The sequence below is a fragment of the Zalophus californianus genome, chromosome 1 (genome assembly GCF_009762305.2).
Source record: "Zalophus californianus isolate mZalCal1 chromosome 1, mZalCal1.pri.v2, whole genome shotgun sequence".
Lineage (NCBI taxonomy): Eukaryota > Metazoa > Chordata > Mammalia > Carnivora > Otariidae > Zalophus > Zalophus californianus.
In genome coordinates this window covers 77491097-77505181 of record NC_045595.1, presented here as the reverse complement: position 1 = coordinate 77505181, position 14085 = coordinate 77491097, and the positions used below count along the sequence as shown (strand labels likewise).

General features: G+C 43.5%; 1 protein-coding gene across 5 annotated transcripts in view; it reads left to right on the top strand.

Moving 5' to 3' along the window:
- RARB (retinoic acid receptor beta) overlaps positions 1-14085 on the top strand; it is a 505987-nt gene that overhangs the window by 337037 nt on the left and 154865 nt on the right. The window contains exons 1-2 of one of the 5 annotated variants that reach the window (XM_027587269.2): positions 2963-3212; positions 3441-3569. The exons of 1 other annotated variant lie outside the window; for it this stretch is intronic. In XM_027587269.2, the coding sequence (XP_027443070.1) occupies positions 3491-3569 (79 nt within the window). In that variant the 5' untranslated portion in view covers positions 2963-3212; positions 3441-3490. Of the gene's footprint in view, positions 1-2885; positions 3570-7565; positions 7736-14085 lie in introns of those variants that run through there. 3 more of the 5 variants (XM_027587270.2, XM_027587268.2, XM_027587272.2) reach the window with 3 other exon arrangements.

Below are 14085 nucleotides of genomic sequence, written 5' to 3'. Positions count from 1 at the left end.
TTCACACGGATTGAAATAAAAGATGGGCATTCAAAAGCCCAAGTTTATTCCTCTACAGGTAAGAGAACCCCAAGGTGATTATAAATTTAAAATTTTCTTGCTCGTGCAAAGAAGGAAAACACCCAGTCTCTTAACCCTACCTCCCCCCGGCCCCCCGCCACCCCGCACACTTCATGATTCTTTTTGTGCCATGACATAATATTGAGGGTAGAAATTAGGGAGCAGTCTTTTCCCTTCCTAGATGAGGCTGATCCTCTAGCTTTAGAAATGAGAGTAGGGGTCCCTGGGTGGCTCAGTCGTTAAGCATCTGCCTTCAGCTCAGGTCATGATCCCAGAGTCCTGGGATCGAGCCCCGCATCGGGCTCCCTGCTCCTCGGGAAGCCTGCTTCTCCTCTCCCACTCCCTCTGCTCGTGTTCCCTCTCTCGCTGTGTCTCTCTCTGTCAAATAAATAAAGAAAATCTTTAAAAAAAGAAAAAGAAATGAGAGTAAACAGAATTTGGGAGACACCGTCCCCATCTTCATCTCCTTGTGACTGGTGCACCCTACCCTTTGGAAAGATGCTGGGGCAGGCAGCGTCATGCCCTCCCCTGGGGAGCAGATACCTGAATACGCACACCTGGCCCGGGAGCCATGTTTCTCCTCTCTTAATGCTTCCTGCTGTGCTTCAAAACGTAGCTGCTTCCTCCGGTTTTCTCAGACACCTTTTCAGTCACCTCCATTATCACATACAGGATGAGTCCAGTTTCCAAGGGACTCTTAAGCAAGCATTTGGAACTGTAAGTGTACACACGCAGGGGTTGGTACATAATGTGGTGCTTTGTGTATCTTTACAACTATCTTAATGACAGTGTGTTAAATGTTTTGTAAATTCCTCTGCGCTCCTTGCTGAAGACGTGTGTTGTCTTTGTAGTTAAAGGGTTTCTTTATAAACCTCTGCTATGAAATGATGGCCACTTGAAAAAGAGAGAGAAAGAGAATAACAAACATAGTTTCAGCAAAATCTCACCCCTCCATCGCCCTGGACTTTTCAATAGCAAGAACTGAGCTTGCTGGGCTGAAAATTGTTTTAATGTACCTTCATAAAAGGATCTTTGACTTGGTAAGTGTGTATGATGCATACTTTTCATGTTACACCATGAGTGCCACTTAGCAACTCCTGGAGACAGAGCAGCCGTTCAGCATGGGGCGGGGTGCCCCCTGACAGGCTTCCAAAAGGCCTGGATGCCAATGAACATTCCAGCACTATCCACAGAAAGGAGACTGGGGCAGCGCTCTTCCCCGCAAGGGGCAAGGAAACTGTCCCTCATGCCCACCCGCTTGCCTGCCCTGTTTCGTGGGAGAATTACAAGTAAAGACTGGAGAGGTATTAGAGGAGGTTGGGTGTTTTCATTCCTGCAGTTTCCTTTCTTCGATGTGCTTTGTTGAAGCAAGTTGTGCAAAGTGGCTGCAACGTGGATTGGCTCTCCCTTTGAAAGCTCTCTGCCTGAGTTTATTTGTAAATTTTGCATCTGTCCTGCTCTGTGTTTTAAGACAGGCTAAAAGGTTTCTCCTTCCTCTAGGTTGGGTCAATATGGGAAGTATAAAAAAGAGTCTCTTTCTCTTAAAATTATTCTAATAAATAACCGAGATTGGGCAGGGGCTAATATTGGTATAAACAGGCCCTTGGAAATATAAAACCTTCACACTTAACCAGTTTTTCCAAAATATGTGTTTAATTATGTGGTGGTAGTGGGGTGTGTGTGTGTGCATGAGATGACAAAGGTCACCGACATGCTATTCGGGGTACAAGGCTGTGGGAGCAGCAAAGTAATTTTCAGTGGACTGGGATCCCAGGGAATTGGGTGCTAGTCATTGTTCTGAGCTTTGGGGCCTCAGACAGGTCTCAGCCTCCCCTCCCAGGGCTTGTTTCCCTCGGTGAAAAATAAAAGGATGAAATGAGACTTAGTACTTGTTGCAGGATACATACTGAGTGCCATATAAGCACTTGGGGGGGGAGGGGTGCTCACAGCAACCCACTTAAGGGGGTAGTAATATATCCCCATTCTACGGATGAGAACGCTGAGGCTCAGAGAGGTTAAATACTCATCCCAGATCACACAGCTGGTAAGAAGTAGAACTGGAATTGAAATCTATTTCAGCTTGAGCCCCACATCGACTCTTGACCACGCTGTTTTCTACCATCAGGACCTGAAATCAAATCCTGTACATCCGTGTGATTGTGTGTGTGTGCTTCAGGGCAGGAGTCACTAATTCTTGACTGTTGCATACAGACCTGAGAGAATGTTTAAAAAGTAAATGAATCCAGAAAGCTGGATTTTTTACTCCAGAGCAAATGCAATCCCTTCGGCCAGGGCTTTGCAAGAGGGATGGGGGTGGGGTGAGGAGCTATCAAATGGAAAGTTTCTCAACCCAAGGCTTCCCCGAGGAGTAGCTCTCCTCTGCTCTACAGTTCAGGGCTTGCCTGTGCTTTTTCGGGAGTGGAAAAATACATAAGTTACAGGAATTTAACAGACAGGCGGGCGCACAGAGGAATTTACAGGGTGGGCTGGGGGCGCGGGGGTGGGCAGGAGGCGAGCCGGCGAGGCGGGGGGACCCGCGCTTCCAAGCTAAGCCGCAGCGAATAAAAAAAAGGCGGAAAGGGAGCGAAGTTGGCGGCTCAACGCGAGCCGGGAGCAGTGTCCTGGCTCCTCCCCTGCCCGTTTTAAAAGCACTTCTTGCATTGTTTTTCAGGTGAGAAATGGGAAAGAAAGAGGCGGCTTGCGGGCTCGCCCGCTGCCTCTCTGGCTGTCTGCTTTTGCAGGGCTGCTGGGAGTTTTTAAGCTCTGTGAGAATCCTGGGAGTTGGTGATGTCAGACTCGTTGGGTCATTTGAAGGTTAGCAGCCCGGGAAGGGTTCACCGAAAGTTCACTCGCATATATTAGGCAATTCAATCTTTCATTCTGTGTGACAGAAGTAGTAGGAAGTGAGCTGTTCAGAGGCAGGAGGGTCTATTCTTTGCCAAAGGGGGGACCAGAATTCCCCCATGCGAGCTGTTTGAGGACTGGGATGCCGAGGACGCGAGCGAGCCGGGCAGGGTTTGTCTGGGCATCGTCGGGGTAGGATCCGGACCGCATTCGGAAGGCTTTTTGCAGGCATTTGCTTGGAAGGAGAACTTGGGATCTTTCTGGGAACCCCCGCCCCGGCTGGATTGGCCGAGCAAGCCTGGAAAATGGTAAATGATCATTTGGATCAATTACAGGCTTTTAGCTGGCTTGTCTGTCATAATTCATGATTCGGGGCTGGGAAAAAGACCAACAGCCTACGTGCCAAAAAAGGGGCAGAGTTTGATGGAGTTGGGTGGACTTTTCTATGCCATTTGCCTCCACACCTAGCGGATAAGCACTTTTGCAGACATTCGGTGCAGGGGAGATCATGTTTGACTGTATGGATGTTCTGTCAGTGAGTCCTGGGCAAATCCTGGATTTCTACACTGCGAGTCCGTCTTCCTGCATGCTCCAGGAGAAAGCTCTCAAAGCATGCTTCAGTGGATTGACCCAAACCGAATGGCAGCATCGGCACACTGCTCAATGTAGGTTTATTTTTTCCCTTCTTCTACCAAGAAAAAAAAAATGAATTGTCTCTCTTGCATGCAATAAAGACATTGGAAACAAACTGCACTGGTAGCAAGACAAAGGATTTAATGATTTAATGCTGAAAGGGTGTGATATGCTGGCGTGCATATTGATTCCCTCTGCTGAAAATTTCCTTAGATGTTTTCTTGCCAAACAACCCCTCCTGACCCCCCACTCCTCTCCTTACCAACCTTACAGTCTCTTGAAAACAGTTTTAAAAATATGCATGGAGGGGGGGAATAAAAAAGTAGAGTGTGACCACAGGACTTTGAAACATTCTTCAAGTAAGGCAGTTTGACACATTGTGCAGTTTTTACTAAGATGTATGCAGTGGGGAATTTAACTTTGCTGTTCTTTGGATTAGCTGCTAGTTGTATATATTCCCCCCTTGTGTGTTTCCACAGTCCAAAGTAATTAAAATACGACATCGTCCTTGCAAGGAATTTAGCCTAATTAGGGTGGCTATTTCTCCTGAAGTTCATAAACCACCAGTTCAAACTGCTGCTCCCAATGTTTTCCTTGCTAAGGAAAGGCAATATTTCTTAGCATTGACCCTGCTGCCACCTTTCCGAGTCACTTTGTTGCTCTAAGAAGTTGCTGTTTTGCTAGAAAACTACTGGCAATGAACACCCCTTGGGCTGAGCCCATCCATTATTTCCATATCTTGCGATTCATCCCAGAACCTGGACATCAGTTAAAGGAAAGGAAATATAAGTGGAGTAGCCCAGCTTTTTAAAAAAATATTGACTATTTGGTTATCTGATGCTGACACAATGCCGAGGCACGCATCTGGTCAACAGTAGTGTGGTTCAGGCTTGAGAAATGACCAGAAGTCCCAGAAAATCCCACCTTCGGGTGGCTGTGGTGGGAGCCTGCAGGATGCATCGCCGCCCTGACAGTGATTTAGATAAATGGCTCAGCTATCTATCAAAATGTTTTTAGTACTTTATTTGACAATTCATTGGAGCATTAGCCTGAAAATGACATTTTAAATCTTTGTTTTCAAAGAGGTCAAAGTTTAACTGGAAGAAATTGAGTTTTCCTAATAACATGGTGGCTTATGTAAAGAGGGAGACGAAAAGGGAGAGAGAGGGACAGTGACTAGATTTAAACTGCTCTCTCTGGAACTTTGTCTTAGCAATGAAGACTTGCTTCCTGGTCCAGGAAATCAACAGGTTTGTAGCTGAAAAATCAATAACCCTTTGATGCCAGCAGTCTGGCTGTCTTACTTAGTATTTCGTAGAGCCATAACCAGGGCAAAAAGAATATAGTTTTCAGAAGGCGTCTTCATCTTCAGCTGCTCCCCAAATGCCTTTTCTTTCCTAATGCCTGTTTTCTTTCTGGAGAATTCAAAGAAGCTGAGTGTTACAAAATAATTTTACAACCCACCAACAGATCTTTTAGACCTGTCTGGTCTGTAGCAGTTAAAAGAGTGTGAACAATTTCACTTGGAATGTCAGGGAACTGGGGCTCTGCAGAACTTTTTCTCATAAGAGAAAGTTCTGTGAAACATATTTTTAACGAAGGAAAAAAAATGTTCAGGACCCTTGGCGGAAAGCTATTAGACCTAATAGAGCCTTTACAAGTAGACATTCTCCCTTTTGTAATTAACCCTCCAAACATGCCTATTAAGTTGTAGGAGTAGGGGGAAAAGCTTTGTTTGTTCTTGAACAAGTTAAACAAGGGATTTGCCTTATCTAGGGAGAGCGAGTGGTGAATGTGTCATTCGCCTAGGGCCAGCCGATAAGCAAGAAGTGTTGATAACAGCAAAGTTCAGCTAATCAAAGAAACTTGCATTAGAAAAAGTAAATAAAGGCATTTGACAAAGGGATTTCAGAAATTCCAGTGTCTTATTTTTGTAAGCAGAGCAATTAGTGCTTATTGTGGTCAATTTCACAAGGGTTCTAAATCCCACACCCCCAGCTATAGGCTACATGAATAAATTGTAAAAATTGCATATGCTCCTGCAGAGTTGCTTTATCCTCCATAAACCCCTTTATGACGGTCAGTTTAGTTGTTCAAGAGATTAAGTTTTTAAGCATAAATAAAAATTCTAACAAATGTCTGCCACATGGCGTTTGGTTCAGGGTGGCATGGGTAGTTAGGACTTTTGAAATAAAAGCATTAGGACTTCATTTGGATAAATAAGAACATAAAAACCACAACCTTTTCCATTTTACTTAATGACTGTTTTGACGAGAAGCAGATCTGTTTGCGCTCTTAACACAGAGGAAACAGTGGGCAAGGGGAAAAAAAATAGTCCTAAATTACGACCAAAAGTGTTTTCTGCTTTGAGATTCTATTTTTTACGGGGGGTGTGTGTGTGTGTATGTGTGTGTGTGTGTAGTAATTACACCAGAAGCCGTCTTTGAAAGGTGTTAGAATATTTTTATTTTCTTTTGAATGTAAAATACACCAGAAGCCATCTTTGAAAGGTGTTAGAATATTCTTTTTATTTTCTTTTTTTAATTTTAACAACAGAAAAATGACATGCCAACCAGCTACGGTTGGAGTAGGGCCTGTGAATTGCCTGTTATAAAAATTCAAAGTCAGGATTAGCCGGCTATAAGGGAATGTGGTATAAATAATACGATTTAAGACTGCCCCTGGAAGGTATCATAGTCACAAAGTTTCTATTCATATGCCTCCCGGATTATCTTGGTTTTAGGGCCGCTCCAGATGTTTTCAGCATTAATTGCTCAGTGGGCATAGGATAAATCCTAATATTTGTGGTCTAAATATAGTTACTTTCGGTGAAATCATGAGTGTGACAACTTCCCTGTCATCTCGTTGCTCAGCCCATCAAAAGAAAAAAGGAAAAAAATTTTCTTTTTGAAATAGTATTTTGCCCATTAATGAGGAGAAATAACCTGTTTTAAAATCAAACAGTGATGTGTGATTAAGGAAGGAAGAAAAGTCCCCTTCTCAAAGCCCTGGGACCTGAATTTTAAGTATTACACAGTATCCAAATCCTCTCCTAGTGAGATATAAATTGGGGTCAAAGTGGCAAAATCAAAGATACTCTCTGAAAGAGAGACTAAATAAAGACTGACAGCCACCGTATGAATTGAATGGGGTTTTGAATAAATATTTCGATGAAAAGGCTCAATTGTTTTTCTAAAGTAGGACATAATTTTCTGCTTCTCGGCCACATGACCATGGTAACTAATACCAACAGAAAGAAGAAAGAAAAGGGACTTTTGCTTACACCCCCGAGTGCAGGTTAGGGTCCTTTGAAAACAAGTGGAAGATTCACAAAGTTTTCCTTCTCCGCAGGAAAAAAAAAAAAATACTAGAATTTTGTCAGTATGCTGATAACATGGTACTTTGGGTAGGGAAGTGTTGATGTGCAACCTAGAAGAAAAAAAAAAAACCATGAGTTTAAATTTTATCACCATACAGTGTAGATTCCAAAAAATACAACAGGAGTAGACCTTTGTCCGCTTAAACTTAGGCTATGGAATTTATCTGGAAGCTCCAGTTAGAAGTTGATTTGCCAGCCCAAATGCAAAGCCTTTACTTTGAAATAGGCCTTTTAAAATTTTATTTATTTATTTATTTATACCTTATTAGATAAATGACCAGAATGGCCATTTCTGATAGGTTAACTGACCTGAATCAGAAGTTTTCTTCTCATTTTTGGAAGCCTGGCTCCGACCATATATAACCAGTCAGTATTGTCATGAACATTTCTTTAAAACATAAAAGTAAAAGAAAGTTCTTCTGGCTATCAGACGCTTGTAATTTACCTTCAACATGTTAAGCCCCTGAGATGTAATGAAAATCTTGAAATGAAAATGAATGAAAAGGGAAGAAAATCTTACCGTTTTCCCCTTGGTACATTCTACAAGCATCGATAAACTATGAGAAATGATAGAGATTGTAAATTCTGTCAAGGAATTTCTAATCTTTAAAATCAGATTTTTTTCTTTTCCTTTTTCTTTTTACAAAAGGCTAGGAATTTTTAAATGGGAAAGTTACTCCCTAGGAGGAAAATGGAGATGTGAAACCAAGATGCAAAATATACAAGTTTCTTCAAGTCACACAGGACTTATTAAACAATAAACGCTGTATTCATTTTAGGACATCTTAAAAAGAATCTTCTGTAGAGTTTGAGTTACATGTAAGTGCCAATAAATTTATCTTTAAATGACATTTTTATACTTTAAATGTTCTACTGTAGCTTCAGTTAACTATCAATTAAATACATTCTTTCAGAAATGGGAGCTTTTGATGAAGGTTAATCAGAAAAATCTTGGCTAAAAACCTTTTCAAAAGATATTAATGTAGAATCTTGCCTTTCAAATTATTGGGTAGTTAGGGCAATCGTACATCTCTGATTTTCTAGAATAACCCACTTTCAGATATACTGCCACAATTCCCACATAAATCATGGAAATATGCCAGATATTTCAATATTACGACATTTCTGAGGCTGCCCCTTGAACCCAGGAGTGGCACAGAAAGTCTTTGTTTGGATTCTATGGTCAATATAGTTAGAGCGCTCGCAGCTTAATTTTTTCGTTATGTCTGAAGATCGCCTTGGGCTTCTGGGTCATTCTTCTGAACATGGATTCCTTTTGTGGCAAACTGTAGATCTGTAAATGGAAAGCATCCCTTGCAAAATGGATTTAAGTATTATGACTGTGGTTTTGATTCCAGCACATGTGTGTATTGGGAGTGGGGGAGGGGTGGACTTATTAAACTGAATCACTCTGAACAAATCTGTATCCGTTCTTGGCCAGCTTCATCTTAAAAAGTTGAAATGGGTGGTGATGGAGAATGGAGAGCGGAGTTAACTCAGGTTCCAGATTTATCAGTATCCTGTCTGTAAGTGGCTTGGCCTAAGTACCTCTTAAATAGGAGATGAGATAACCTTCCCCATCTGTAAGATCTAATAACACAACCTCATCAGTCAATATGTTGCCCTGATTTCTCTTTTCCTTTCTGGCTTCTTTACTTCATCTTTAAGAAGTATGATTCCCGCCTCATCCCACACCCCTAAACCCCTTTCCATGAATAACAAACAAAGTTGCAAAAGTTCTCTCCCCCTAGGAAGTAGTAAGGGTGAGTCTGCAGGTATTATATTATTTATCTTGAGCTTTCAGAGCTTCTTAGATGAGAATTCAAACAGGCAGTGGAACTGCTGACTTGCTTTTTCTCGGGACTTGCCGGGTGGGGAGCTGGAAGGGGGGCCATTCAGTAAGATAAGACTCTTGGTCCCCTGCATGATAAGGGGAGGATAACAGGAACTGATGTCAGCCAGGCGACCCAGCCTGGCCAAGCATTTCCTCTCGTTAGGGCCCCGTGGATTCCAGGAGTCTCCAGGCCTCCCCCACTGCTGATGAACTGAGCCAGCTGGGGGTGGGGGGCACGAAGAAAGTGAATTTCAACAGGAGTGATAGTGGGTGACCGTGTCCCTCGTTCCCAAAAGATTTCTCTAAACAGAACAAAGAGCCACCTGGGTGGAAGGGAGTGCTTGTCCTAAACGCTGATTCCAAGAATATAATTGCAATTTTATGTTGTGCTGGAATAGCGATTTGTTTCCCCGCTGTCCACAGTTTTCCTCTGATGTGTCTTGAGCCGGTCTATCCAGCAGTCACCAAATCCTATCACCCATGAGCCCCACCAGCTCTCCGTATAACAAAATGGGAGGGAATTCACATTGTCAGAGTTAATCCCTGGTACTCCTATTTACTTTTCTAAGTACCAAGTTCCCACCCCCATCCGCATCATATGACAGGGCTGCTAAAACCATTTCATTTGCCACCAGCCCTGACAGCGCCCAGCTTTCCTCTCCCGTCTTCCTTTTTGTCTTAAACACAGATTATTTTTGCCTTCGCAAGTTTCTGCGATTTGAGGTCTGGAGGAGAAACTCGAATGAAAGAGCTTATGTTATTTTTTTCCAGTTCATAGGTTCCCGAGTCTACTCTTTTCTTGAAGATTGCTCTGTCGTTGTTGTTGTTGTTTGCAAGTTTAAGTACTGAATAAGGGGTGACTCTCCTAATTTGACTCAAACAGAGTGAAATGTTGGTTTTTGTTATTATTGATCAATTACTGCTCGCCACAGATTGCATTTTACCACGTCAGGAAAAACCAACTAGCTGATTCCAAAATACTCTGGTAGCAGTAACGCAGACAAGACCGGATAAGATGAGCACATCCGTTTAACTGGGAGAAGAAGATTTGGATCACATTTATCTCAATTTTTCTCTAATTTCCAGAGCAAATGAAGACCTCATCTACTAAATGCCTCCTCTCAAAAATATTAAAGCTTTCGGGGCTACGGTACCTATGTCTTGTTATCAAAGTCCGTAATTATAAAAAGGCTGATGATCTGAAAGCTGTTTCAGCTTCAAAAGATTTTTTTTAGGGTCTGGTCTATTGGAAAGCTTGGGGGTATAATTAACTAAAATGGAAATGGAGGCAAGCGAAATTTAGTTCCTGATGTTTTAATTTAGCTCAGTAGTGCCATGTGTTATTGAGGAGAATTCTTAAAGGCAAACATAATTATTTCATTATGGTCCTCAGAATGCTTTCATTGGCTTTAATGACAAGAAGCTGTATAAAAAGGCATACATTTTAATTAGCCCTTCTTATATTTACATCAGATAAATAACAAATAATTGATGAAAAACAAGTCTTTGGAATGGATGATTTCACATAGTGCGCTGGTTACAGTTTAATGATGAAACATTTCTCTGTTGCTTTGCATTTTAATTATCCAGACATTACAGTAGTGGTGCCATGGAGGTAAAATACCGTTGTTGCCATTTTATTACCAAAAAAAAAAAATCACAATTAATGCCTATGAATCAGAAGCTGAAAAAGGTAGCTAGAAGTGCATCTCAGAGGAAGTAAATTGCCAGTCCCATTAATTTTACTACGTTTGTTAGCGCTCGTTTTGATCACTTTTTGTCTTTTATGCTTTATCTTTTTGGATTAAGACTGTCAGGGGTTTCACATGCGTTTTTATGGCCACATCTTCTCCTAAATACTTTTCTTTCTCTCTCGCTGCCTGTTTGGAAGACTTGCCTGAAAGTCCCTGGCCAAATGTGTGCTGGAAATTCAGAGAGCCTTTTTCCATGTTGCAGGCTGCCTTACCTTTGATTTTATATGAAAACCCATTTCACATGATTCATCCGTTTTGGTGTACAGAACACTAATTGTTATTATTGATTTTAAATTCCGTGACCATTACAAGTAACCCAGATGACTGGCAGATAAAGGGTAATAATCCATGGAGTTCTGGAACTGTTTCATGTTTGTCTGGAGTACTTTATGTGATCAATATTAACTGCCCCATTGAAACTAACTGCTGTATCAAATAACAGTCAATCAAATGAATGTGCTTAGAGATTATTTATTGAAAGCTTTAATTGTTCACTGGGGCCCTGCTTATCAGAGGGAACAATAGGAATTAGAGATAGGATGAACAGGTTTGGATTTGCAGAGGAAGTTGGAGGATGCAGATGAACAGGGCCTCTTTCTGCTACTTGGGCCAGCGTTTCCAGAAACCCGTGTTGGGCTTCTAGAGGACAGAAGTTGCATGTACTCTTCTTACAAAGGTTATCCTATCACCTGTCTCTCTAGAGCTCTCTGGAGAAGGAGGTATAATGCTTTTCTCGCCAAGAGGCTGTGAAAAGCTTCACTCTCTGGGAGTTTTAACGCTTCTCCTCTGCATGCCCACTCGCGTTGACTACCCTCCCGTGCATCTCTCCACCTGTATTCCCACTGCCTGCTGGTCTGAGGTAATGGGAGTAGCCTCACTTGACACAGGAAATGGGAACAATAAGGTCTACGTTGCAGGATTTGCAGAAAGATCAGAGATCCTGTAAATGAGGATTCTTTTCTCACCCAGAAAACGTACAGAAGCCACCGAGGAGACAGACCTCCTGTTCTGATTCCAGCATGACACCTGTGGCTCATGTGTCTTTGCTGTTAGGGAGCGTACTGTTTCAGTTGGTATCTCTTGTCCTCAATGCGATGGTTCCCCTGTCTGTGGCTCATAAGCTAGGTCCCAGTCCTTCCCGTTTAGCATTGGCCCTGCGTCAGTGTCATCCATTTACCAAACCCCCAGATTTAGTACAAATGGTTGATTTTTACAGGTGAGCATTGTCACAACACAACTTCACCCAAAGATGTGTCAGGGGTGTAGTCCATTGTATCGCTCACTGATGGATTAGATCTCGCACTGTTACTCAAACACCTCTTGGGTGTCTGCCATGTTCCGGGCACTCTAGTATGTTCTGTTCTGTGGGCAACACCAAGATGATTCCTACCCTGTCCCTGCTCTCTCTGGACTCATAAGGTATGGGAGAAATTGTGTACTTGTGAGTCACTGTGACACACCCCCTTATAACACAAACACAAGTCTCTCCCCGGGACTTTGCACGTGACTTTGATTCTGGAAAGGACTAAAACCCACTGGAACCACAGCTGGTGCATCAGAGGAGGGATCAGGTGGGTGAAACATTTTTGTCACAGGAGCAGGCAGAGGTTTCCCCATTTGTAAGCCTCATAGGTAATTTCTAAAGGTGGTGTACGTGGGGACATTTTTTTTTAAGACTATTTATTTATTTGACAGAGACACAGCGAGAGAGGGAACACAAGCAGGGGGGAGTGGGAGAGGGAGAGGGAGAAGCAGGCCTCCCGCCGAGCGGGGAGCCCGATGCGGGGCTCGATCCCAGGACCTTGGGACCATGACCTGCTCCGAAGACTGATGCTTAACAACTGAGCCACCCAGGCGCCCGTACGTGGTGGCATTTTAAACTTCTCTTGAGCAGTGGAGTCAGTGCATCCCTTCTAAACTTGCTTCCTGAAGAATCCGCGTGGATATTTCTGGAGTGTTTGTTAAAGAATGTTCTTTTGGGGTGCGTCTCATTAGCTTTTAAAAAAAATCTCTTCTTTAGGATTGTTTCTATGACTTCTTGCTATGTGACAAGCCGCCCTCAAACTTAGTGGCCTAACAATTTATGATCTCGTTAGTCTGCGGATGGACTGGGCTCAGCTGGGCAGGTCTTCTGCTCCACGGGATGTCAGCTGAGGCTGCACGGGCTGCAGGTCCCGGAAGGCTCCCCGCCATGGCTGGCAGTGCACGCCGGTCGTTGGCGGAGAGCTCAGCTGGGACCGTCAACTGGACGAGCTGCGTGTGGCCGCTGCTTCCCACAGCATGGCAGCAGGGCTCCAGCGAGAAGGAGGGAGCGGAAGCACCCCGGCCTTCGAGGGGTTGGGCTGTGGGTGTACTCTGCCGGTGAAGCAGTCCCGGGGGCCAGCCCAGATCCAAAACAATCCGCCTGCCGATGCGGACTGACAAAGCGGGTGCAGCCATACCTAGCCCACCGTAACAGTCATCACATGCACGCCTTCTCAAAGAAAGAAATGATCGTCTTCTGACTACAGAAATTAAACTGAAGGACTGGGGTGGGCTGTGAGTTTGCTGTTTTTTGGCTGGTGACCTATTTTTATAATAATTCTACTCTAATGACTGTGGGTACGTTATCATCAGTTAATCCTGGGTGGAAGGTGCTAGTCTCCCCATTTTACAGGCGGGGGGCGGGGCAGTTGTGTCTCAGATGAGGTGCAGAGCCTGGCTGAAGGCACAGGGCCCGCGAGTCGCCGAGCTGGGGCTGAAACCCCCGGAAGGTCTTTTCTCCATCCTCCGGGCGGAGTCCCTCACTGCCAGTTTAAGTCTGTCCTCTCCGTCAGCTGCGGGAAGAATTCCTGGGAAATGTCTTATGCCCTAATAATGCCGAGAAAGGACCAGGGCGTGTGTTGGTTTGGGGGAAACGTGCAAAAGAGAGAAGTAAGGAACTGAAACTCACATGAGTCCCTCTGACAACATTATTTCCCAAATAGAAGCCACAGCCTTTTAAGTTGTGGAAGAAACCATGAGGCTGTTTTATCCTCTTCTGTCCTTGTTTCCCATCCTGTTCGTGGCTGAAGTCTGCATGGGACTCATCCCTCCACGGCTCGCAGGAGTCGGGGTCAAGACGCATATTGTATTTACGGAAGAATCACCGGAAGGTGAGAGACGAGGAATAAGGGTTCTCGTGTTATTCCGTGTGGAGAGGGCTACTAACCATTCCTATGATGGTACCTCCTAGTGAAGCATCCCTATTGCACCTTCCGAAACTTTAAAGAAGGGGGTAGGGGAGAAAGCGTCCTAAGAGACCATGAAGTTACATTGCCGTTTTGGGATTTGCCACCTGTTTTAAGTATCTCTTTTCTTTAGAGGGTCCCAAACCTAACAAAACTATTACTGCTTAATGAAATTTGCGTAAATAATTATGATTATCGGTCTCTCCCATAATGCTCTTATTTCAGTGATTTCAAATAGATTTGAAAGGCAGGATCGTTTTGGATTTTTTATATGCCATGTTTTACCTGCAGTTTTGTTTGCTTGTTTGAAATCATTGCTGAATTATCTATGTTGGGAAAGAGAGACAGATGGATGCAATGAGGTGACTTACT